The following is a 27,676-nucleotide window of genomic DNA, read 5'->3' as shown; positions in this document are numbered from 1 at the left end:
GAAACCTAATTCTTGCTTTTTATTTTTGGCAAATTATTTTAAAAAATTTTTGAAACCAGGGTTTCATTTTTTTGGTTGCTAAAAATTTATTTTTTAATTTTATTACTTATTATTAATATTATTATTGTTTCTTTTAACTTTTCCATAAAAAAAAAGAGAACATCAAATTAATTAAAAAAAAAAAAAAAAAAAAACAAAGCCAAGTTTTGTATTAATAATTTTTCTTTATATTAAAATATTAAGTTGCCCAAAATTATAATAGTTGCCCAAAAATTCTTGGAATTGTCCATTAAATTTCTTTTTATAAAAAAAAAAATTTTTTTTTACGGCACATAGTTTTGATTTTTAGTTTTTTCAAATTTACTGATTTATTTTTTTTTTTTTTATTTATTAATTATTTATTAATTTATTTTAATAACACACTGCCAAAATATTCGAGCACTGATTGCACTTATATATTTTGAGTTCCACCCCCTCTTACAAATTTTTGCTTTTGTTTTTTTGTCTCTTTATTATTGTGAAATTTATTCTTTTAGATAAACCTTATTTCTTAAAATAAATATAAAAAAAAAAAGAAAAAAGAGAAAAAAACCAAAGAATTTAAATTATTTTTTGAAAAATGTTTTTTTTATTTTTTGGCATATTGGTTTTGTATTTTTTGTGCCACATGTATTTTGAATATGTATTTTTTTTTTTTTGGTAATTGCCTTATTTTTTAGGCATACTATTTTTTTTAAGGCTATGATAATTTTTGATATATATAATATATATATGTGATTTTTGGAAAAAAAAAAAAAAATTATTCTGCTTTAGGGCAGAATATTTTTTTTTTTTGATTTTTTTTGTTTTTGCTCATCCTTTTACAGGAGGAGATGGTGTTTTGGTGGTAACAGAGCAGATTTTTTTTAATATATTTTTTTGCAAAAATGACAAAACCTAACTCTGGCCTTCAGACCTGCTTCTGATTTACCACAAATAACAAAAAAAAATATGTGACAATTTTGATTTCTCTAATGTGTATGGGGCGAACCAGTAAAATACACATTTAAATGAAGAAAGAGCCGAAATAGACACTTTTGTCCTGCAGAAAATGATGGAAAAATTTATCTATCTTTTTTTTTTCAGAAATTTTTTTTCCGCGTGAAAACTGCGTGAAAATTTGCGAGATTTTTTCCTTAATTTTTTATTTTTTAATTTTAATTTTAATTTTTTTTAAATTTTTTTTTTTTAATGTTTTAAAGAATCGTTTAAAACAGACAAAGAAACGAAGAAGAGTTTCTAATTTCTAGCATCCCTTTCTATTCCTTGACCTTCAATTTTTATTATTATTTTTTTCTATGATTTTTTACACTTGGATGCAAAAAAAACCAAGGGAGCACCTGTTAATTATTATCAAGGCGGGATAGAAAATGCACGAGAAGGATCATTTTTTTTTCTGGCCCTTCTCCTAGATCTTTTGCCTTCAACATCCAAATTGTACCAAATTGGAGCTTTATAAGGATGCAGACCTGGTGACCGCTATTAAAGTCGGAAGACTGAGATGGCTGGGGCACCTAGAAAGAGGCCCACGTAAATCTTTTGAAGGACCTCCTTGGGGGGGGGGGGGAAAGACCGCGGAGGTAGACCGCGACTCCGTTGGCTACAAGATGTGGGAGAATGACCTCCCAAAAAAATGCAGATTCACCAATGGAGAAAAAAAAAAGGCCATAGATCGAGAAGGCTGGTCTAATCTGCTTAAGGAGGCCAAAGTCCTACAAGGGCCGTACTGCCAAAGGAAGAAGTTCCAAATTGTATCAGTTTTGATGGTATGTATACTTAGCTAACTACCCCATGACGCTACGGCCCTACAAAAACCTGGGCCTCCACCGCCTATTTATTGCCATTCGGCTTTATCATAGGCGAACCTCCGTCATCTTCTCTCAAAACTTCCTCCACACCATCCAAGAAATCTCATACGAGGCCTCCCTCTGCGCTACGGCTTCCTCCTGGCTTTCCCTCCAGTAAAGTTTCCTTGGAATCCTATTTTTGTGGCACATTCTTTCGACATGTCCAAGCCACCTTAACTGGTTCTCTTTCTAAAACAAAAGATACAGTTCTGGGTTCCCCTGAAACTCTGCCGAAGCTCTTCAGTTTTTTTTTTCTAATTCTCCAGCGCCCACTTTCGCAGACAAGCCCAGATATTCGTCAATAGTACTTTTCTTTTCCCATATAAAAGTAAAGTAAATGAATTGCCTATTTTTTCAGGCGGGGCTTAACGTCCAACTACCAATTAGGTGTCGTGGAGAGAGGCGACTAGCAAACATACTTTACTTTTAAATTTCTCATATTAACCATTAAATAAAATCCAAGGGCTAGACTAGTACCGCAATACATCTTAGCTTTGCGGGTCTAGCCTATAACCGCCTAACAAACATACTTTACTATAAAGTTCTCATATTAACCATTAAATAAAATCCAAGGCCTAGACTAGTACCACAATACATCTTAGCTTTGCAGGTTTCGCCTCTCTTGCAGGTGGCGCCTTTCTTTCCCATATATTGAGAAGTTTTCCCCAGTAGCTTTTTGTAAGCACCCAACTTTCACGACCATTTATAACCACAGGCTGAATGATTGTTTTGTATATAAGGGACCTTAGCTCTGCTTGTCAAACTCCTGAATTATGAACAGCTTCTGGAGGAGCGAAGAAAAAAAAATTAATGCTGCTTATGGACACTCCAGCTAAAAAGAAACTGGATCGAGGAAATTAAGTACTGCGCCGTTCGAGAGAGCCAATAGTCTGTTGCCGGTTGCTCCGCTTGTGAGAGTCGTCTGCAGTTGCCCGATATTTGGTGACTTCGGTTAGGGGAAATCCACCGTCAATGCATTACCGAGCCATTGAGGGGTATCTGAATCAATATAAGATTGAGACAAAAAAAAATGCATTCACATGCCCTGCACGAATCGAGATTAGTTTGGGAGGATTCTGTGAACGAAACCTAAAAGTACAGAGGTGCGATAGGTTTGCATTTTGGAACATCAGCCCCGACCAACCTCCCTCTCTGCGAGAATGGTGTTTTTGATATCTTCTGCCCTCTTTTCAAATAAAACTACCTCTCAGCTGCATTCTACGGGTTTTGTGAGCCGATTCATTTTTTCATGCAAAGAAAACTGATAAAAGGTCAATTATAATTTGCACTTACTAAATCAGTTCCCTACAGAAAATTGATACTTTAATTGAGTTCATTGGATCATATTCCTCTCTAATCTCCAAAATAGGATTTATCTTTTTCTGAGGTATTTTTTTTGTCGATAGTTTTAACAATGGTGTTCCCTTTTTTTTTTTGCAATCGAGTGATTTTAATTTTTATTGACCAATTTATTTTCTGTCTGCATCATGAGATTCTGCATGCCGTATTTTCTTTTACCTCATTTTTTATTTTGTGCTTGCTTTTTGATTATTATAATTTTTTTTGTTCAAACTTAACCATCTAAAGAAAATAATTTCCTTTTACATTTTAGTTTATATATAATTTTTTTGTTCGTTTTGTTTTAATTTAATTGCACAATTTCTGTTTTGTTTGTATTGCTGAATCAATTAAAAAAATCAACAAACTACCAAGGAATGCTTTCCAGTAAGTAGGACAATAATGATCTGAAATTATGTAGGGTTCCTTATTGTGTGTAAAAAGTAAATTTTTTAAAAAAAGACTAATCCCAAATTGTTTTTAGTAAAATATTTTATTGATTCCTTTTACTTTTAAAAGGAAAGTAGTCTTTAATACTAACTACTTTTTTTTTGGTTTTCAATTTATTTACTTTTATTTTTTTTAATGAAATCTTTAAATTCCATGTCCCCTCAACTTTTTGTTATTTTTAATTGGCTAATTTGTTTCTGATTCTTACATAGCATAGCTCATTGGTGGATTGGGCCTTTATATCTATTTTTTTTTTTTTTGAGTACTAATCAGCATTGCTATTGTGTCTTTCTGTTGTAAAGTAATTTTTCTTTTTTATTTGAAATTTACATATTTAGTTTTTGTAAATAATATTTTTTTAAAAAAAAAAAACATTTGCTGAATCTGTAAAATGAGAACATAATCTCGTAACTAACAGATCTCAAACTAACCTTATTCCTTTAAAAGTAAAACATTACTCAAACGGTTCTGAGATCACTCAATGAAGTTTGGAGTGGCGAATTTCTACAAAAAGAAGATTTTTTTTGTTCTTCCTCTGAAGAGATGGTATCCGCAGACCTTCACGCTGTCATATTCCCTTTTTAATTTAAGATCATTAACTACTTGCCAAACTGGTATCTAAAGATAGATGCATGTACAGTATTAGGCCGTCAAGACTTCCTTGAAAGACGATAACGTTTGAGCTGCTACAAAAAGCATTAAGTGATTACTGTGACGCAATGTCTTGTCCTCTTCAGACGTATAATCACATTTCGGGACAAAATTAAATGTTAAAAAGAAGTCTCAATAATTTATGACCCTTTTGGAATTTTCCGATCAAATTTTCCTATCCCCCCCCCCCCAAAAATGTGTACATACAGCTTTTAGATTTCAGTATATTCAATGTGTTTGTTGTTGTTATTGTGTATAATATCATTTTGTACAGGGAACTCAAGTAAATTTCAGTATTATTGTTTAGTTTTCTCAAATACTCAATAGATGGAGCTAAAGTTGAGCCAGAATATATGTAAAATTTTCTAAGTCGCATGGAAGACAAAGGGCTGAGGCTCTAAATTTAGTTTCTTAATGTGTAAAATGTATTTTGTTCAGAAAATAAGAAAACTCTGTCTATTGTAACTATTTTTAAATTTCAAATTTGTTTTTGTTTATTTCAAAATTATAGTGCATTAAAGCATCTCAAGTATCTGTGACTAAAATGGCGTGAATGGAATATAAGAAAAAGTTTTATTTCATAAAGTATTAAGTATTTCCTGTTCTCTGTCGTTTTGGAAATATGGGGGAGCGCCGCCTCGAATCCCGTGAGAGATGGATGGGAAAGTTGTTCTGAAAATATTGGGTTGCCAACAGAAAGGATTTTGATTAATTGTTATATGGGAAATAGTTGTTTTGAGTGAGTTGAACGGTCTGTGTGGTCCATTTAAATCAATTTAGTTATTAATTGATGTTTGGTTATTGTGGAGGATGATGGACTGTAATTGTTGAGAATCTGGAACGATTGCTTGGCCCCTTATATTTGGGCCCTGGGTTTCCATTGACTGTAATTTATACGGACTAAGTAAGAACGAAACCTAAAGATAAACAAGAAAGCGAAGCACACAAAGAATGTGAAAAGCAGAAAGCACACTATGTGCGAAAAGTAAAAAGGGAAGGAGTGAAGCGGCAAAAAGCTCTCGTCCTAAGCCTAGGTTTCTAGGAAGTCCAGTGGTTGTTCATTTTTAGGCTATCAAGTGTAATTGAGGACTAATGGTACTAGAGCCAGTGATTGATTTAGGGTAACTGCCGAAATAGACCCAATCGAATAGATAAGTGCTTGCTCTCTGAAACTGGGGCGGCTCGTCTCTGCATAGCACTCCATTGCTGTTGAGAGCATGTCTCAAGTTGGATTCCATTTTCTCTTTATGGACAAGATCGAGATGTTAACATAATCTACAACCTTTTTGCGGCCAACTTATTAATTGAATAGAAACTTTTCAAGTAGATCTAAAAATTGATTCATTATTTCTATTACTTTGTTAGGGAAGGGATTAGGCTCAGAGTGAGACTCAGGTTCGAATCCAGCTGCAGGTCCTTAGATTCTCTCTTCCTAGGAACTTCTTACTGCTCACTGCCCGGTGATGGACGCGCCTTAAAATTAAAAATAAATAAAATTGTAGTATCTGTTTCTTAACAAACTTAGCCCTCCATTATCTTCACAGATCACTTTATCTTGACTTAATATTTTACCAATTCCTGTTTAGTATTTAATTTTTGAATTGATTAGTTTACCTTTATTTCAGGATTCATGTTTCTGTTAAGGATGATAACTAGGGAACGGATTCGTATGTATTTACATATTTTTTTCTAGGCAATTTACAGACGTTTTTCAACTAGAAGTATTCATACTGACACTTTTTAAGCCGTTTGAGTCTACTTTTATTTCACATGTTTACACATATTTGGATGTTATCGCATATTTATACATATTTGATTAAAATAAATAAATATTTCTACATATTTAATCAAAATATGTACATATTTTTCATTTTGGGCATATTTTCATAATTGGGAGGTGGTTGACAGGAACTGTGAACCACAGACTGTGAATCACAGTGGTTAAAAAAGTGTTTTTAAAAGCACCAAGTCGCATTAAAATGCTAAAAGATCTCTATCCAGACTTGTGCCTTCCACCAGAACCAATATTGACAAGATGGGGTACTTGGCTGGAAGCTGCTCAGTATTACTATGAAAACTACAATAAAATCAAGAATGTCCTTTCACATCTCGAAGACGAAGCAGTAGCGATAAATACAGCCAAGTCTTTATTCGAGAAACCTAATTTAAGGAACGACCTTGCATTCATTTCTGACAATTGCGTATTTCTTGCACAGGCCAATTACCCAACTTGAGTCCCAAAATGTTCGACTGACAGAAAACTTGTCCAACGTTAAAAAAAGTCATCGAAAAGGTGGAAGGAATACCTGGGAGTAAGGGAGATCTGATCAGATCAAAACTGGTAGAAGTACTGAGCAAGAACAAAGGGTGGGAGACCATCTGCCAGATTTCTGATATTATCAGTGGAACAGAAGTCACCTCAGAACATCGTGTACCCTTTACAACGAGATAACTTCTTTCAGCAAGGCACCTATAACATCTGTAGATGTTAAACGATCTTTTAGTCATTACAAGTCCAGCTTAAGCCCAGATCGTCGTCACTTTACGTTCCAACATTTGAAATTTCATGCGGTTGCAAACAATTTCGAAGAGTGAAGTTTACAAAATTGAAAATTTAACACATCTTTTTATAAATAGTAAAAATGTTCTTTGTTGTATAAATCATTATGACTTGTAAAAACAAATTATTTTGTTCCTAATAAATTATTATAAATTGTAAAAATGTTCTTTTCTTGTATAAATAATTATAACTTGCCCCCCCCAAAAAAATTCCATTTTCATAAAAAAAAATTTTCATTTTACTTAAATATTCCAGAAAATATTTTAAGAAAATCACATATTTTCCACATAATTGACGAAAATAAATGCATATTTTAGTTAAATATTTGGCATTTTTAAATACATAAAAATCCGTTCCTTAGTTATTACATTTTATGGATTTTAGTGGTACTTCTTAGATTATCTATGAATTTCAGATATTTTATCTCTTAATTTTTTGAGGATTCTCAAAAAGAATTAAAAAAAATATTTTTATTTAGTTTTCCAATACCAGGTTCATTTATGAGCTATGCTGTGCATTGCAGAGTAAAAGAAAAGTGATGCAGAAAAAGGAAAATTAGCAAAATTAATTTTCTTTAATTAAATTAATAATATTCTTGTTTGTCCTTTTTTTTTTTTTTAAATTTATGTTCTTTCTTTGTTTTAATATTGTTTATTTATGTTTTATACTTTTGTGTACATTTGGTTGCTTTTTTACATGTTTATGTATGATTTATTATTTATTATTTGTTTTATTTTACATTTATTTAATAATTTTTCTTTAATTTCGTATCTTGGGCATAATTTTGTTTGAGGGGATACGCATTTTTAGTTGGACATGTTGAATTTTATAGCGTGAGAGATACCGTCTAAGAGTGAAGGCCTCCGATAGAGGCGAACCACCGTCGTATGCGGACGTTGAAGTTGAATTAGACGTCGTTGACCGAAACAATAAGCCACCTCTCTGGGACAAGAGTGTCTACGGCCCCATTCGCATCAGGGAAAATGTCACAGTCGGTTCATTGGTCGCAGAGGTCAAAGCAAGGTTTGTATATTCAATTGAAAAGTGAAAAAAAAGAAAAGAAAACAATTAAAAAAAGATTTCCCAAAGAAAATTTTTGTAATAAAAAGGAAAGTTCGAACCCATAAATAAGACAAAATTCACGAGCACACAATGAGGAAAATAAGTTAATCGGTTTCATGCTTACCTTTAGTTCTTTTTTTTGTATTTGTTTATTCTGACTTTCTGTTTTCTTGGTTATAGTTATTGAACGAAGGATCTTTTATAATTATAGTGAGCATAATTAACCAAACATTTTTGTATTGATTTAAGCTAATTTCAGTGAAATTTGTGCTGTAATGTCGTATTGTGTGTACAAATTATATACTGTTGAGGTTACACTTTGGTGATTGTAACTTTGAGTCCTCTAAAAAGATCATTACGACTGCAATCCTAAAATCACTTCGGAATACAATCTGTCTTTGAAGAGTTGTGAGATTATTTTATCTGGGAAGTGTTTTTTTTTCCAAATTATACAAGTAAATCTCTTGCGGTCATTTCGATTAGCCGGCATTATTCACATTTTTCAAATTACTGATAGAAGTACATGGAAAATGTTAGATTTTTTTTGTGTGTTTTTACTTTTAGTTGAAATTAACTATTAAATTTCTGTTTTCTGTGAACGCATAATTTGACTCTTAATCAAACAGCTCAAGCAATTAATTTTCATTTCCCACCTAACTGCAATATTCTTAAACTTAAACTTACTTGCATGATGTAAACCAGTGGTTCCCAAAGTGGTCCCTACGGACCCCCAGGATCATTCTGGGGGTCCGTGGAAAATTAAAATTGATTTGGGGGTCCCTGAACAATGTCCGGGAGTCCGCGCAAGGTTCAATATAAAATAATAAAACTGTGATCCATTTTTATTATTATGGAAATTAGAGACTAACACGGGTGACCAATTAAATTTAATCAAAACTAAAAGCGTAATATCTCCGTTTGTTGCAAAACATTTTCTGTAAAAACAAAACTTGGGAAGAGGAGAACGTTCTCAGCTTCCAAATCTTTCGAAATTGTAAAATAGAGATGAAGATTTGCTTGCTCACTTAACGGCTCTTCATGCAGACCTGAACCAAAGATTACTCGTGGGGATTTGCGGTAGCTACTCACTAACATTGAGCCGGATATAAATACACTCATAACATCTCATCACGTTCATCCAAATTATTAATTTTATTTTAAACAAAAGTTATAATTTCAATAAATACTTCTTCAACAAAATGTTTTTTGTTATTTTTATACTATGCATTCGTGTAGCTTTTTCACTTGGGGGTCCGTGGGCTAGTTTTGACTATAAAAAGAGGTCCATGGGTCAAGTTTTGATCATAAATAGTGGTCCATGGGTCAAAAAAGTTTGGGAACCACTGATTGTAAACGGTTACGTGCCTTGCCTTAGTCACATCTCTAGATATCACGACAATAACGCGTTATCGTGTCTCACAAATTTTTTTTGGGAAAAAGAGTCACGAAGGATCTTGATACTTGACTCTTCAGCTTGCTGCTCTTACTAGTAATCTTTTTTAGAACTCAGTAATATACGAGTATGTAGCAATTCAGAAGCCGCGAGAACTAGAAACCCAAACAAGTCGATAAAGCTGAATTTAAAATTGTGTGGTAACGTCCTTTAAGAGTGCCTTCATTACATTTAACGGAGAATAACCTCACAGTACATAACCTCTCCATGTAGAATAACAACAAACAGCATGCCATCTTAACAGTTTCACTGAAACATGTGGGGGGGGGAGAAAGGTTTGGTAATTACGCGCACAGATAAGACCTTCGGTTCCATTCTGATATAACCCATAAAACAGTACAAAACAATGCAAAAACAATTCTTCCCTAAACAATCCTACAAAACACCATCGGTTTTTTTGTGGGGGGGCAAAATTGAAGAACAAATATTTTTTGTTTTTTTGAGAAAGAGAAAGAGACCATCATCAAAGGCGTTTTGGGTTTTTTTTTGTTATTTTTGTTTTTTAACAGCGTGAATCTTACAAGTTAGAAGCAAAGGCCCAGGACAAGGGCGTGCCCTCATTATCCAGATCTGTTGAAGTACAAATAGATGTTGTCGACCGTGCAAACAATCCTCCCGTATGGGATCATGTTGTTTATGGACCGATCTACATTAAAGAGAACATGAACGTCGGGGCCAAAGTTGTGTCCGTCAAGGCCAGGTTCGAGAATACCAAACATGAATTTTTTTTTTTTTTAATTTTTTTTTTTTAAAGTCCTTTTTATAATTTTGTTGTTTTGCACGAGCGATTAATCTTTTTGCACGCTCCAGTATTTTGTATATTTGTTTTTTCCCGTCTCTTTATTTTGATTCTTTTTATTTTTCGTTTATTATTAATTAAAAACATAATTTTTTAATTAGGAAGGCGCCACTCTTACTTTCTAATATTAAATTGAAATTTTATTTAAATTTGTTTCAGTCTAAAGTTCTGTATCTTATAATTTTAAAATTTTTTAGTGCAATATCGCATCTATGTATATATTTTTTTTAATGAATAAAACTGTGACCGATACTTTTCGTACTTTTTTGTTAATCTGTAAGTAAAGTAATCGCCTATTTTTTCAGGCGGGGCTTAACGTCCAATTACCATTTACCATCAAGGACGGAGGCGGCTAGCAAACGTACTTAACTATTTCTCATTTAACCATTACATAAAATCCATGGCCAAGATCGGGAATCGAACCCAGTAGCACAATGCATCTTAGCTTTGCAGGTCTCGCCTCTTAATCGATCGGCTACCGCTCGGCGCCTTTTGTTAGTCTGTAATACTTTTATTTTTTTCATGTCAAATGTTTACGTTATAGCATCCAAAACAAGCACTTACCGATCTATCATCTGTCAACCTAAAGGTTAGAATATGCGTGAAGCGGTCTGGATGACCAGTTAATTTTATACCTTCAGATTGATCTAAAAGCTTTTACTCAACACTTTTAAGAAAGATAGCGGCTTGCCTTGTTTTTCATGTGTGTGTGAGGTAAAGTTCAGCTACCAAGGGTACACTCCTATGTAAGCACTTTGACCAAGGTTCGATCCATGAATTCGATCTGCCAGTACAATACAGAAGGTACCAAACAATGTTGGTTCATTTAATCATCGAACGGTTGTTGATTGCTTAATTCACTTTTATTATCGATTTGGAATCATTCGATTCTCTTTGTACTGTAGTCACATCTTCCGCACTTTCTGGTGTAAGAGGATAGTTTGATATTGACAAAAAATAGTACTGGATCTGTGAAGAACCTTCAGGAATTGCTAAGGCGATTTTGCGTAGATCCAAGTGTGTATTGTCTTTTTAGAAATATACACGGAAGGAAATTACATTCTTCAGAGTCTGGGTTAGGACTACCAGAAACCTTCTGAATGTTAACCTTCAATATTAGACCTAACTTTCTATCCAAGCCCTTCGTCACATGGTCTGCTGTACTAGTAAGTTGTACAAGTATAAAAGGCGTTTTGCCTTTCATAAAGTACTGTTTAATCAACACACGAAATTCTTTTTCGTACATTTTTTGAAAATCACTCGACTTCCTCGATTCAAACGAATGCCAAACACAAAGAAATAGACCGATCTGGCTGAAACTTGGTGTGTGTTCTTCCAAGAGACGCTACTAACTAAACATAACCTCGATACGCGCCAGTAGTGCTATCTCTCGTGACTTTGCACGGACTTTTCAAACGACCCTCGTACTCTAGGACAACAGCAGACAGTCTTGGTTTGAACCTGAATGTTCCTCGTTAATTGCTCTCTAGATGGATATGAATTCAGGTCTCATAGGGTTCTATGAGAGATTTATGCCTTAAACTCAATGAATCTATCCTGGGGTTTTTTTTGCCTTCATTTTGGCATTGGCTTCCGCCACACAGCCAGCATCGTCTAGGTGCTTATCACTAGAATATCACTCACTCTCCATTCTTACTTATAAATACATTCGCTTCACACATTCATCCCTCTACTATATACAACTATTTACCTACAAACTTATCAACTAATGGATGGATCAGTACTCCTATATTCCTGCCATCCTTATAGCTTAACCGAAATTAAAATCACGTAATCCTTCTCTAATCATTTTCTTCCATTCATTCTATAACTTTTGTATACACTTCATATTTCTTAGCTAGCTCTGCTTCAGATTTAAGCACATAGATGTTGGCGGGAGAATATTATGTCTTCGTAGCGAAATGGTGCATCTAAAAATACCTGTATATGTCGTCAAAACATTCGTTGCCTTTCTACTATACAGGGTGTTCAGCATAAGACTACGGTAACTTCGGGAGGCGATTCTGGGCATCATTTGCAACGAAAAATTCCATATAAACTATGGATCGATTCGGCTCCGTTTTGTAGATATTTTTAATTTTATGTTTTTTCAAGGTGTTACTACTTTTTAGCAAAAAGTTGTTTATATTTTTCAAACTATTAAAGCTACAGCTATTTTAATAAGCTCATTAGAAAGAAGGTTAAATTTCCTTTTAAATAAGCTAATTTGTATTCCAAAATAATAATATTAAGTATTTTACTTTGTGGCCCAAACATAAGTAATAGCAAGTTTCTAATTTTTTCTAAAAACTTTGACTTCATTTTTCTCAAAAACATTTTATATGAAAAAACCGTGCACTATTCAGGAAAAACATTTACATACGATCACCTTTCGAACGGTATACAATAATTAGGGTTATGTTAAAAATTGATGCAGAAATCTGTGATTAATTGCAAAAAAGTAGGTCTCAAAACAGCATCGGCATTATGAAAGGAACTTACTTATCGCTCTAATCTTTAAGTTAAAAACTGATATGTTTTATTCTAATACGGCTTATAAAAACAAATAAATACAAGAAGAAGAAAAGATAGTTTAAAGTCTACATTTTCATTAGATATTTAGTTGTCATTTTGCTATCATTATGCCAGCGTATTCGAATATTGAATATCACGGTTTCGTAGATGGGAATAGTGGAGAAGCTAGGCGGGAGTATTCTAGATGTTTTCCTGATAGGATGTTCCGAACGCTAAGACGATCGTGGAGGTGTACTGGCGGTTCGGTGAAGTATTCCATCCACTATTATTTAATTTGGGGATCAGAGCGAGTAATATGTTTTTGGCTTATTCATTAGCTCTCCACAATCTCCTGTGTTCGGCTTATTCATTAGCTCTTCACAACCTTTTAATTCCAAAAGTTTATTGAGTAGTTCAAGAAAATCTGTGATTTGTTCACATTATTTGGCCTATTTCTTTAATTAACTAAAGAATAACTCACAGATCTAAACTCGTTAAACGAAAATCCTTTCTTCTGAAATTGGTACCTAACACTCATTTAACATCATATTCATTTTTCTTCTTTTTATTTTATTTTATTATTCATAATGTAAATTTTATATTTTTGAAAATAGTTCTTAAATTAATTAATTATTAAATTACACGTTTGCAAAAAATCGTACTGGATTTGATGATTCTGATCAATTATATTCTTATGGTAGGTGAATTCCTTTCATAATGCCGACGCTGTTTTGAGGCCTACTTTTTTACAATTAATCACAGATTTCTGCATCAATTTTTAACATAACCCCAATGCATTGTATACCGTTCGAAAGGTGATCGTATGTAGATGTTTTTCCTGAATAGTGCACAGTTTTTTCATATAAAATGTTTTTGAGAAAAATGAAGTCAAAGTTTTTGGAAAAAATTAGAAACTTGCTATTACTTATGTTTGGGCCACAAAGTAAAATACTTGATATTATTTTTTTGGAATACAAATTAGCTTATTTAAAAGGAAATTTAACCTTCTTTCTAATGAGCTTATTAAAATAACTGTATCTTTAATAGTTTGAGAAATATAAACAACTTTTTGCTAAAAAAGTAGTAACACCTTGAAAAAAACATAAAATTAAAAATATCTACAAAACGGAGCCGAATCGAGCCATAGTTTATATGGAATTTTTTGTTGCAAATAATGCCCAGAATTGCCTCCCGAAGTTACCGTAGTCTTATGCTGAACACCCTGTATAACGTTGGACATATCATTATTATATTGTCTTGAAATCCTCCTCCTCATTGCAAAATCTACGCAAAGAGGAGAGAGAGAGAGAACCTTTTTGTTGATCCTGTGTAGATACAATTCGCACACAGCGTATCCTGGGGGGTTCTGCTAATTTTAAAATTTTAAAGAGTGGTGCCTTATTTAATATAAAGTAAAAAAAAGAATTATTATTTTTCGGTTTAATTTCATAAATATTTTTTTAAAAAAAATGGTGTTTGGTCCTTTCAACAACGTTCCAATTCTTCATTCAGTAAAAAAAAAAAAAATCCTCTAACAGTCACCAATTTTTGGGTGAATTCACGCTTCCATGTGTGGTGGGGGAAGCACAATCGCACAATTTTTTATTTTTTTATAACCAGTGAGTAGTTTTTATTTATTTATTTTTTTTTGTAGACGTCATAACTTTAAATAAATAAATAGAAAGTGGAAAAGCAGTTATTTATTTTCTTTTTGTCTATTGTTCAAAATTGTTTTCTTCCTTAAATAGCGAAATATTTCTGTGGACTTAACGAAGGTACACCAAATATTGAGAAATTTTGGTTTTATTTATTCTTTGATTTGATTTATTTATTTTAATTTATTTTATTTTTCGTATTATCAGTAAATACATTTATATATTGTGATTAAATCGAAAGGATTAAGTAAAATTTTTTGTTCTGTTTACAAAGCATGGATACATAGTTAAAAAGTTATTTGTTCAGTGTAGCAAAAAGAGATATCAATTTTTTTTGAAATTCAAAATTAAAAGTGTGCTGAGATTATTTATAAAAAAATTTAATAGAAATAATATATTATTGAAACAAAATACGTATTAATGCATGGTCTTTTTTTTAAAAGATAGAAGTAATGAATAAAAAATTTTTGGATGAAGCGGGGTTTACAATTTGTTCAATGCAATTTGCACAGAATGCGTTTTAAAATTATTAAATACATGTTTACATAGAAAACAAAAGAATAACCCCCCCCAAAAAAAAATGTTAGGCGCAAGCAAGTCCCAATTTTTTGCTTAAATGTTTTATCTGTAAAATACAAAAAAAAAATCTTTTGCATGATATTTGGCCTGTGCTTAAATGGTATATCGTATAGTTTCTAAGCAAAGGATTTTTTCCTGCAATTTAACGAATGAGGTAAGTCGACCTCATTGCTAGTAACGGATAGTATTATTTGTAATGTTTGTTTGTTAATTAGCTGGGTTCTTCATTTGATGTAATGTACGTTAATGGGATATTATGTCTGAAACTTGGTTTTTACCTGTTTGGTACACTATGGGCGTTTCAGATACCAAGGTTTTCAGCGACTGAAAGCGTGACTTCAAGTCTTCACTACTAGCCTATCACTTTCATTTTGAAATTTTACTTAGTAAATTTTGAGACTATTTTGGGGGATTCTCGGAAATGTGCTAGTACCATATCTACTTTTAGTGTACCACAAGTAGCTGTTACTTGACATTTACAATGTTTAAGACCCAAAGCCTTAGGTTAGATTTGAAGAGTAAAGTAAAGTAAATGCCTATTTTTTCAGGCGAGCTTTACGTCCAACTACTAAGGTAACGTGGACGGAGGCGACTAGCAAACATACTTTACTATAAAGTTCTCATATTAAACATTTAATAAAATCCAAGGGCTAGACTAGTACCGCAATACATCTTAGCTTTGCGGGTCTAGTCCATAACCGCCTAACAAACATAGATTACTATAAAGTTCTCATATTAAACATTAAATAAAATCCAAGGCCTAGACTAGTACCGCAATACATCTTAGCTTTGCGGGTCTAGCCTATAACCGCCTAACAAACATACATTACTATAAAGTTCTCATATTAAACATTAAATAAAATCCAAGGCCTAGACTAGTACCGCAATACATCTTAGCTTTGCGGGTCTAGCCTATAACCGCCTAACAAACATACATTACTATAAAGTTCTCATATTAAACATTAAATAAAATCCAAGGGCTAGACTAGTACCGCAATACATCTTAGCTTTGCGGGTCTAGTCTGTAACCGACTAGCAAACATACTTTACTATAAAGTTCTCATATTAAACATTAAATACAATCCAAGGGCTATTCTAGTACCGCAATACATCTTAGCTTTGCGGGTCTAGTCCATAACCGACTAGCAAACATACTTTACTATAAAGTTCTCATATTAAACATTAAATACAATCCAAGAGCTAGACTAGTACCACAATACATCTTAGCTTTGCGGGTCTATAACCGCCTAACAAACATACATTACTATAAAGTTCTCATATTAAACATTTAATAAAATCCAAGGGCTAGACTAGTACCGCAATACATCTTAGCTTTGCGGGTCTAGTCCATAACCGCCTAACAAACATACATTACTATAAAGTTCTCATATTAAACATTAAATAAAATCCAAGGCCTAGACTAGTACCGCAATACATCTTAGCTTTGCGGGTCTAGCCTATAACCGCCTAACAAACATACATTACTATAAAGTTCTCATATTAAACATTAAATAAAATCCAAGGGCTAGACTAGTACCGCAATACATCTTAGCTTTGCGGGTCTAGTCTGTAACCGACTAGCAAACATACTTTACTATAAAGTTCTCATATTAAACATTAAATACAATCCAAGGGCTATTCTAGTACCGCAATACATCTTAGCTTTGCGGGTCTAGTCCATAACCGACTAGCAAACATACTTTACTATAAAGTTCTCATATTAAACATTAAATACAATCCAAGAGCTAGACTAGTACCACAATACATCTTAGCTTTGCGGGTCTATAACCGCCTAACAAACATACATTACTATAAAGTTCTCATATTAAACATTAAATACAACCCAAGGGCTAGACTAGTACCACAATACATCTTAGCTTTGCGGGTCTAGCCTATAACCGACTAGCAAACATACTTTACTATAAAGTTCTCATATTAAACATTAAATACAACCCAAGGGCTAGACTAGTACCACAATACATCTTAGCTTTGCGGGTCTAGCCTATAACCGCCTAACATACTTTACTATAAAGTTCTCATATTAAACATTAAATACAACCCAAGGGCTAGCTAGACTAGTACCACAATACATCTTAGCTTTGCGGGTCTAGTCTCTTAACCGCTCGGCCACCGTGGCACCCCAAATTTGAAGAGTATTTTACAAATTAAATTTTGTTTTTGTTTTTAATTTTCTCAAAATAGGACTCCTAAGTTTTCTATTTAAGTTCTCACTGCTTATTATTTAAAACCGAGCACTTTTACTTGAAACGTTAATAAAAAAAAAAGGTTCTGATAAAGAAATGATTTTTCTAAAATTAAAGCTTTGTACTTGCAAGAACATACTTGAGCAAATATCAGTTACAGTTAGCGTAATTTACGGCAGTAAGTTGTAAGTTAGTTGTAATTCAAGGTAAGGTCGTCTAATTTTTTTTAAAGGTATTATGTGATCTGCTTCTAATTTTGGGTAAATGTGCTCTAGGTCCACAGTGTTGGACCGAAATCAACGATAATTTTCTTAAACCAGATCAAAAGAGGGGCGAAATATATCGCTAAAAAATTTTTTTTAAGGGGGAATTTCCCCCCCTTCCGACAATTGAGCAAACTAATTAATCGATAAATTTTCATTGCGCACAATTTTGAATCCTATTTTTTTTTTTTTAATTGCAAATTGCATGAGCATATTGTGCACCTGTCTTTATGTTTTGAAGTTCAAAAATCTTGAAGATCTATGTTTTCAGAAAAATGATGAATTCGTTAAAAGAAAAAAACTAGTTTAGATTAGAAAGAAAATAAAGTAAAATAAATGTATAAGAAAATAAAAATAAGAATATAAAATGAATAATGCATGTTCGCTTAGCTGTATCTTTTTTTTTTTAATTTATTATTTTATTTTTTTTTTAAGATAATTTATTTATTTTCTATGATTTATTTATTTATTTATTTTTTTATATCCATATATGAAATCATATTAATTGATAAAACTGTGAAACAGTTCTGGAATTGAGGGTAATCCGACAGTGTTCTACCGTTTGATGCCTGGATCTACAGCACAGACAAATAAATTCCATACGTTCTACTTACAACAGAGGGCCGATAATGGGTACACCTGGGCAGATATAAAAGTCAATCATCCACTGGACTATGAAACGATCAAGGAATATAATCTGACTATAAGAGTAGAGGTTAGTAGTGTTTAGGAGTTTATGATTGAGGGATTCAGTTAAGTGGGTTGCTGGATTCAGCATCCAGGGATTCAGTTGAGTGGCGATATATTTGGGAAATTTGGGGAATAGGTTTTTTTTAAAAATGCCTTTTGACTTATCATAATGGATAATTTAAACTATATTCTTCTTTACGGAAGTTGTATAAATGAGTAATAAGTATTCTGGTTAAATATCCTGATTGATCTTATTTTAATAAGTATAAGGATGAAGGCAAAAGGAAGAAACAAAAAGTGATAAGAAGTTCTCCCATCCTGGATTGCCAGAAGTCGAATGGATCCTCAGATCTGAGCGTTAGCGGGCGCCTCATCTTTATACTGCACCTTTCAGACAAGCTTAGACTTTGCTCAGAGGAGTTTATCTGCCCCAGTCTAAGAATATAGGGAGCTTGCGCACCGGCTTACTTTAGATTATTTTGGGTGAATATCGAAGGCTTCCCAGAGGATACCTCCTTGAACTGTTGACCAACAACAGTTTAGATCGATTTCAAGTGAGTTGCACTTCACTTAGTTAGGCTTAGGGAAGTAGCACGAGGGGCTTTTGGGTACAGCTAAGTCTAAGCCTTGCCAATCGACTCAGTTCGTGCTGTCCCGCTATTCTCTACTGCGTGACAAACCCTGCACAATGTTTGATCTTTGTTTGGACAACTTCTTTAGTTTTCTTATTCAGAATCTTTATGGTTTTAGTCAGTGCTTTTGGTGTAAATTCTTCTCAACTTTCTAAAAATGAGTCATCGCTTAACTGAACCCCAACAATTCATTCTTTTTAAACAAAAATTTATCAATTTTCCCTTATTTTACACTTTATTCTACTATCACATCTTAATTTATTATTTCACTTTTTTTTTGCACGTATTTTTAGAACAATGGCGCCCAACAGTTAGCCTCTGAAGCGACCGTCTACATAATGTTAGAAGACGTCAACGACGAGATTCCCTTGTTCACTGAACGTGAACAAGAGACCGTACTCGAAGGTGAACCTATTGGCACCAAGGTCACCCAGGTGAACGCTATCGACAAGGATGGGACTTATCCCAATAATCGGGTAAGAAATTTTTTTTTATATTATATACTATATATATTTATTTATGAGAGGTACAAAATTTTGTATTGCCGGAAATCATGTTACGCTCCGGGTAGAAGAGGAAGTATGGATGGCTTAGTGACGAAATTATGAAATTGAATTCATTCACTGGAAATACCAGTTGAGAATCGGAGAATCGCCGGAAGCTCAATCATATTTCATTTCGATAATACTACTATTCGGATTCAGTATTTACTAAACGAATTTTCCAAGTTTTCCAGGTTTTTTCTCTAAAGGCATCTGGCGATTTTCTTTCCTTTGAAGTTTTCTTCTTTCTTTTCCAAAGAAATACGAGGATCCCAATTAACACAGCTGTTTTCATTTTCGTTTTCAATTAAAAGCATTAATTCCTTGATCCGTACGTTGATTATAGTTCTTTGAAAATAATTATCACTTCCTTCTTGACACTAATTCTTACACTAAAACTGCGCATGTGCAGGAGGCTGAGACGGCACCATAGCCTTTGATTTAGTTTAATTCAAAATTATTTATCATCAGAAAAAAAACACATTTTTGTGCTGAAACACTGATGAAAGCTATGTTTTCTTTTTTACTTTGCTGAATCTTGGAGCCTGAATAAAACGGGACTTCTTGGGTCTGAAAGTTACGATGTGTTCGTTGGTTATGAAAGTGTTTTAGTGGTTAAGGAAGTATTTACCATAAATGTAATAAACCTCACTAGTAATTAGTTATTAGTATTGAATTAGTTTTAGATAAATGAAAGACAGGTATTATTGCGGGTTAGTTGTAGATCTGTTTGGAATGAAGGTTATTAAAAAAAAACATGGCGGGTTGGTTGAAAGTGGCTGCAGTCTGTAAAAGCCAAAGAAGTCTTATCTCTGAGTCATCACCATTCCAGTCAGTGTCCACAATTCATCAATGACTAACTTAATAGAAAACGTTCTCTCTGATAAAACCCCTCTATTCAGCTTCTTCTTTTTTCTGTCTTAAATGGTGCCCACTTTTCATCCCCTTGTATGTTAATGTAAAAGCATGCCCTGGAGTGGAGGCGAGACTTCACGAAAGATTGCTGATGACCCAGATATGACTAGACCGGGGTAACTGGTCTATAGAAGGCGCCCTGCAATAAATCATCAAGGTTTGCGCCACCCTTCTGTTGCCGATAACCATTCATCGATAGACCCTGTCTATACTTTTGAAGTAGGTTTTGTTTTGCTCGAGCTCGAAAGCGTCAGTCTAGTATTACGTACTTTTTTGCTTTCATGACGCGTTTCGAAACTACTGCTGGTTTTCCTGGTTGACTCATCCTTCATCTTGTAGTTTTCTTTCCATCATAGTAAACCGCCGATCTCCAAGCTCCCCTTTGACACCCGGCTTCTTTCTCTTATCCAGGTAAGGCTAATATCATTTAAGTTTTATTGGCCACAGCTACCCTCCAGCTAGCCTGCGCATAAAGATTGCTGCGTTATCACGGCCGCACACCAGAAAATTAATTTTGATTGTCCGCAAAAAAGAACAATGAGTTTTGCCTCAAAAATCAATTCCTATTGCAGCAAATTAAATTCAATCCATTCTTGAAGCCCACAATCCGCAAAAATTTGGAAAAGTGATGGCAGCAAATCCTTGGCATAAAAAAGTTCAGTCACTTGTATACTTTCTTCGATTAATTATGAGATCTGGCTATTAAATAACGAGACTGATGCTGGCTACAGAAGAACTATTAGCATGCGCCAAATCCTAACGACTGAGCAGCTGTGCAGCGTAAAGCCTTCTCTTTCGATTGCAGCGGCGTCTCACGTGTTTGTAGAGAAATCTGTCTGACCGGAACCGTCGTTTGTGTAACATAAGAGGTGTTAGTTTCGTTTTGCCGAAAACATGACACTACACATATAGTAGAGCAACGAATTGTCGTGAAATTTCACATCAAAACTTGGTAAAACCGCTACTGAAACTTGATCTTTTATTAAATGAAGTTTATGGCGTTGATTGTTAATTACGTGCGCGAGTTTTTTTGAATGATTCAAGCGTTTCCAAGGTGGCCGAGAAGACGTCGGAGATGATGACCGCCCTTCCACGTCCAAAACGGATGAAATTATCGCATTATAATTAATCAACATTACTACCGGTGAGGTGCTCGCTCAACTCCGTGAAAGAGTAAGGAAAAAAACGACCCAATTTGTGGAAGAACTAGTCACGGAGTTCTCCATCCGGCTCACACTGTATTGTCTGTCAAGACATTTCTAGCCAAAAGTACAACATCCCAGTTTTAGGCCGTCCGCCTTATTCGCCTGATCTGGTGGCCCCATGTGACTTTTATCTTTACCCCAAAATCAAACCTGCATTAAAAGAGGAACAGGATTTCAGTCTGCTGAAGCTGTGAAAGAAAAAGCGGCACGCGTCATGCAGGAGCTCACAGAAAAAAGATTTCCAGCACTGTTTCGAACAATGGTAAATTCGCATGGAGCGTGGTAGGGATAGAGGAGGGGTGTATATTGAAGGTGATAACTAAATATGTTTAAATTTAAAATAAAATATTTTATAGCAATAGTCTCGTTATTTAATAGCCTCACATCGTAATGCTATTTTTCCGTCTTGTGTTTAACCTCTTTGCTGCCTAATTTAGGTGCGAATAAGAGCCTAATAGTACCTATTTCCAGCAGCCATAACTTTGCAGATGTTATGTCCTCTTAATCGATTTGTTCTTGTTGTTGTAGTTGTTTTTGTATGTTCAAATAAAAGAAACTAAAAAACAAAAAGAACTTGAGGTCCGCAAAGCCCTAACGTTATTCACAGACTTTGCAGTTGTTCACAGTCAGTTAGGATGTAGAAGTCTCTTACGCAGAATCTGCCATCTTATGATGTTTAATTAATCACTTAGTAAAATTTCAATATAAATTGATAGACAAGGAGATAACTGAGTGTACTCAATATTAGAGCTTGGTGTACATTGGCAGAGCGTAATACCGTTAAAGGGTGTGACTTTGTTGTTGGGCGACAGAGACTGGATTTTAGAGAGAGTAGACCTTGCGGGACGGGGAGGTGTTGTTTGGAGAAGAGATTTGGATAAACATTTACCGAGGCCTGCACCAGAGCACTAATGGGATATTGACAGATCTTGTAATGGTTTATACTCGCACAACTCCCCCCCTAGTTCTCAAGTTCGCTGACAGATAGCGTTCCTCTTTCTGTAAATGTTTATTTTTTACACTTTAATTTTTCACTCATCCAGCTTTTCTTGGACTGTACCTTGCTTGCTTTACTGCTTGGTGATTTTATAAGATAAAATCCTTTGTGGGTTGTGTCTGACTAAAGAATTTTAAGAAGGGCAGTTGAGACCCTTATCCATTCTGGGCTGTAACTTCCCATGTACTTTGTGTACACAATAAATTACTTGTCCAGAAGAGTTAATCAAGTATTATATAAGTTAATGGAAAGTTAATGAAAGACGCGAGAAGTTTCTAAGCTGGCTTTGCCTAAAGAGCGGGCCAAGGATTATTTAGCGGGCGATGTAGAGAGGGAACGTTACTTAGACTCAAAGATGTACTTTCAACTTGTGTGATGGGATCAAGTCAGTTCGGGGCCACAAATCCTGACAAGTCTAGTCGCCTTTGAGTTTAGTGGGAGTATTGGTTTGGTTTAGACTTAGACCCATTTTGTGACACTTGGCAGATTAATGTACAGATCTACCAGTTTGACAGTGTTTTGCTAAACAACCCAATTTTGGTACAAAAATGCTTTTTTTGGCCTTAGGATTTTAGATTTTCATTACACTCACCCAATAATTTACATTTACATATTGTTCAATTAACATTTCTCCTGACATCCCTAACAATCCTAATCGCCAGTGGCTCCGTGACTTCCTTACAGTCTGAAGAACTAAACGTCATTACTCTCCTAACTTTCCTCACTCCTTCTCATACTCTCCTCCTCACATTCACCTCTCTCATACAGAGAGTGCTACTGCTGGGTAGCTTCTCTCATATTTACTAGTCCTCGACTTACGACGTTGATCCGTTCCAATGCGGCGTCGTAAACCGTTTTTTCGACGTAAGTCGGAACATACGTAAACTCTACCATGTACAGTATAGTAATGTATTACCACAATAACAGTACAGTACTATAAGTACTTAGCCTGTCCTAACACAGTACCCTACATAATTACCAAAAAAACACATATAAAATACTGTACAGTACGTTTAATAATGAAATGAAACAGTAATAAAAAACACTAGTGTACTTTATGATATCTAATTTCACTTCCTTTTCTTCGATGCACTGCGCCATCAGAAGGAGTCTGCCTTACACGTTTGGAAGCCATAATGAAGGACAAAAAGTGATCGCGACAACGATGTTAATGGCGTACTGGGATGCTGGTGACGCTGTCTTCCTCGGTCCCGCGCCGCTGCACACCAAAAAGTAGTTCGCGGGCTTTTCATACTACTGTACAGTACTGCACACCAAAACACGTACTGTAGTTCGTGGGCTTTTCATAGTACATACTGTACAGAACTGTACTGTAAATGGGAGTCGTAACCACGAAACGTCGTAACTCGAGACCGTCATAACCCGAGGACTACCTGTATACAGATGGTAAATCACTAAATAAATAAATAAATGAAATAAATAAATAAATGAAATAAATAAATAAAAAAAAATAGTAAAAACAAACTTTATGTTCCTGACAATATAATTGTTTTGCAAACAACAATATGTACATAGATCTAATTATTATTAACGTTATTTATTATTTATTGTTTTTTCCCCAGCCGTGGGAGTCATGGGTACTCAGGTGACCCCCCAAAAACAAGTAATTCTAAAGAATTCTAAATGAAGTCTCAGACGGTTGTAAGACTTCTTAAAAATAAAAAAACAATTTAATACTAAATTTAATTATTTTTTAGTCCATAGATTACTAAATTTAGTAGCTTTATTGAGGCGGAATCAGATAGCAGACTTATCATCTGTTAGTTAACAATTTTGCTACTCTCCGTCGCATGGAAACCTCAACGCGCTTTTTCGCTTCATTAGACTCCGAACTCTATTTTAAACTCTAAAACGCGCTAGCTCATAGTCGCCAAGTTTAATTAGGTACTTAAACTTGTGTGTGGTTTTACTGCCTTAAAGCTTTCTCCAACTTTAACTTATTACATTTGACCGCATTACTAATTGTCATTTTCTTTAATTAAAATGTTTTCCAAGTTTTACCAAAGGCATTTCCAAGTTGGCACCATTTTAGGTATTTTAACATTCATGGTAACCCTTGTATGGGTCCTAATATCCTTTAATTAGAAAATACTTCTAAAAATTCTGTAGTTATTTGAATAGTTAGTCCTTTATTATTATTATTTGAGCTGTAGTTTCTGTTTTGTTGTAATTTTCTCTTTTTCATTTTCCTTGATTTTTCCATTAATGAATGAAAATTAGATAACCGCGGGTGGCTATTTATAAAAACAGTTTATATCAGTGGAATGTTTCTCGAAGAATCCCCAATTCTATTCGTTTTCATCCTTCAATTCTCTTAAAATAGGCCACTTCTTGCATATTTAGGTCCACTTTAAATCGCCTCGGGAAAGCTAAATTATTCTCGGGTTTCTTTTGGTGAAATTGGGTTCCTTAGTTTTTTTTTTTTTTATATATATATATATATATTCTCTTAATACAGGCGCCACGGTAGCCGAGCGTGTTAAGAGACTAGACCCGCAATGCTAAGATGTATTGTTGGTTTAGTGGGTTCGATTCCTGGTGTCTAGGCCTTGGATTTTATTTAATGTTTAATATGAGAAATTTATAGTAAAGTATGTTTGCTAGTCGCCTCCGTCCACGACACCTAATTGGACGTAAAGCTCGCCTGAAAAAATAGGCGATTACTTTTACTTTTTCTCTTATTACTGACAATGAAAAGGTTTCCTTAGTCGTTGGAAAGTAGTAGTAAAGCACTTTTTAACCTTCACGTCATGATGTTTTCATGCAGGAAAAAAGCTATGCACTTCTTCTTGAGGCTACTGATTGTTAAGACTCTCTTGAAGACGCCATTAACTTTAAGAGAAGTCCCTTCACATCCTAGGATAGAACAAGTCCCGTACTGTTTTAATAATCTAACTTAGCATTAAGACAATTTTCTCGTCAATAGATACATAAATAAATTCTCAACAATAAATTTATTTACGTTAATAAATACAAATACATACGTGTTATCCAATAGGTGGACCAAATAGTGCTTTTAGTTAGGCTGGGTGATAACTGCGGCAATGAAAAGATATTCAGACTCTCCAAGTCGGCTCCAAGAACTCGAGGAACTCTCTCTTGTCTTTCTATAATTAAAAACTGTGACCGATCTCCAAATGGTATCGTTTATTCTATTTATAAAATAAATTTAGCTAAGAATTTAAAATGGCACATTCATAAATTTAACTCTCTCCTATTATAACCTCAACAGAATTAATTTTTGAATGTTCTTTTGTTTTGTTTCAGGTCCAATATTTCGTAGTCGATTCCTCTAGAAATGAAGGAAAAGACTATTTCGAAATAAATGAGCAGACTGGTGAAGTGTTTACAAAAATCGTATTCGATCGTGAGAAACAGGGAGCTTACGCGCTGGAAGTGGAAGCTCGCGATGGAGCTCCGTCCGCCAGGCCCAACTCCGGGGAGCAACCAAATTCAGGTTAGTCTGCTATTTGATTTGTTTGTTCATTTCAATTATGATGTGAAGATTTCTTATTATTCAAAATTTATTAGCTGTAGTAAAAAATTTACTAATTTGAGGACTGGTGTTTATTCTAGGATTTTTTTCTTTAAATAAATCGTTTATTCTATTTATAAAATACTTTTAGCTAAGAATTTAAAATGGGACATTCATAAATTTAACTCTCTCCTCCCCAAATGGTTTCACTATAATTTTAATTGCGCCGAATGGCTGATTTTTTAGTCGGTTAATGAGACGATAAATAACTCATAATGTTCTTATTTATATACAGGGTGTCCCAAGCTATATGGATAAGGACTTTTTCTCGGAAACTAAGATAGCTAGAAAAAAACTAAAAAATACGTGTTCCCTTAGTTTTTTGTTAGAAATCCAAATTTAATTTGTAAATTTTTTTCGGTGCTTCCAGAAGCGAGATACAGGCACCAACTTCGCTTGCATTCAATGATCTAGATTTTACTTTCTTTCACTCCTGGAAAATATTTCGTCAACTTTTTTGATTCTGCATTACATTAGAAGCTAGAAACCGGAAATATATTGTTCAAAACATGTTTATTTTGGACACTTTTACGATATCAATTTTTATTGCATTATTCGATAATTTATCAAATACCTATGGGGGAAAAATTAGTAAAAAAAATTTAAATAGTATTTTTCCTAGAAATAATTACCAAAAACGATTAGCTAATCTGATTGGCGAACGGGATGTGCGAAATGGGCGGACTGTAGCTGATGACGTAGGGACACTGTAAACCACTCCCTCACCAATAAAAGCACAGTTATTCAGTACATAAAATGGTGCTGTTTCACTTCCATTCAATGATCTAGATTTTACTTTCTTTTACTTCAGGAAAATATTTCGTCAACTTTTTTGATTCTGCATTACTCTAGAAGTATGAAACCGAAAAAGCCGAATCTATTTCTTTGGCAGTAAGGGACAATTGGCAGGAAAGAGCATGTCTATGCATCTCTATTGGTGGAGGCGGAGGCCATTTCGAGCATGATCTGTAATATTAATAAGGAGTAAAATTTATATTAAATAGTGAATGTACCATTGATAGCTAGGGTCATCATGGCGTCGGTGAGTTGGTCAGCTAATAGTATATGAAGACGGAGAATGGAACAAAGTTCAAGTTATCAGGAGAGATAACACTGTAGTGACCTGTTTGTAGAAAAATCATTAAGGCGGTGTTAGAGTTGAGAAACTGGCCGAAGTAAAGTAGTAAAATATGCGTTAATTGCTGCAGCCCTGTCGAGGAGCATGTGTTCAGGCTAGCAGAATGCAACAGAGGCAAAGAGGAGTGCCCACTATAAAGGGCAAACTATTAGTAGTTAAATAGATAGGTAATTAGGGTAACTGTAAGGGTGAGTGTGGGATTGAAGGGGTTATCCCCCCGGCCAATGGAATATTCATTTTATAGTTTGCTGAATAGTGATCATCAGAATGTGTGCTACGTGATTTTCTCCACACGGGAAAATCCTCGAGTTAAATAGTTAATAGTGGAAATTTATATGGCCGGCTTTGAGGGGGTGTGTGCAGCGGAACATTACAATAATGCAATCAGCTAGTAGTATGCACCAGCACCTGCCTTAATGCTGGCGCACGCCATTAGCGCAGTGCATCGCTATTGCACTAATGTGGTTGACATTTGCACTTACTTATTCACTATAAAGGAACATTGTTAATTGTTCTTTAAAGTTGTTTTAGTATTTAAAACCGTATTTCTTCTTGAGGACCCTGAAGTTTGTTCCTATTTGTTCAGA

The 27,676-nt window shown here is 34.3% G+C and overlaps 1 protein-coding gene across 4 annotated transcripts in view; it reads left to right on the top strand.

Annotated features, from left to right (window-relative positions):
- Positions 1–27,676, top strand: part of CadN (neural cadherin) — a 1,042,724-nt gene that overhangs the window by 342,253 nt on the left and 672,795 nt on the right. For 3 of the 4 annotated variants that reach the window (XM_074131811.1, XM_074131810.1, XM_074131807.1), the window contains exons 12-15: positions 9,910–10,100; positions 17,940–18,129; positions 19,030–19,212; positions 25,684–25,873. In XM_074131811.1, coding sequence (XP_073987912.1) covers positions 9,910–10,100; positions 17,940–18,129; positions 19,030–19,212; positions 25,684–25,873 — 754 coding nt within the window. Of the gene's footprint in view, positions 1–7,717; positions 7,909–9,909; positions 10,101–17,939; positions 18,130–19,029; positions 19,213–25,683; positions 25,874–27,676 lie in introns of all 4 variants that reach the window. The other variant, XM_074131808.1, reaches the window with a different exon arrangement.

The sequence above is a fragment of the Rhodnius prolixus genome, unplaced genomic scaffold, assembly GCF_049639745.1.
Source record: "Rhodnius prolixus isolate KJV_2025 unplaced genomic scaffold, Rpr scaffold_4, whole genome shotgun sequence".
In the NCBI taxonomy this organism is placed as follows: domain Eukaryota; kingdom Metazoa; phylum Arthropoda; class Insecta; order Hemiptera; family Reduviidae; genus Rhodnius; species Rhodnius prolixus.
The sequence above is the reverse complement of the archived record's forward strand: the minus strand, read 5'-3'. Positions and strand labels throughout refer to the sequence as shown.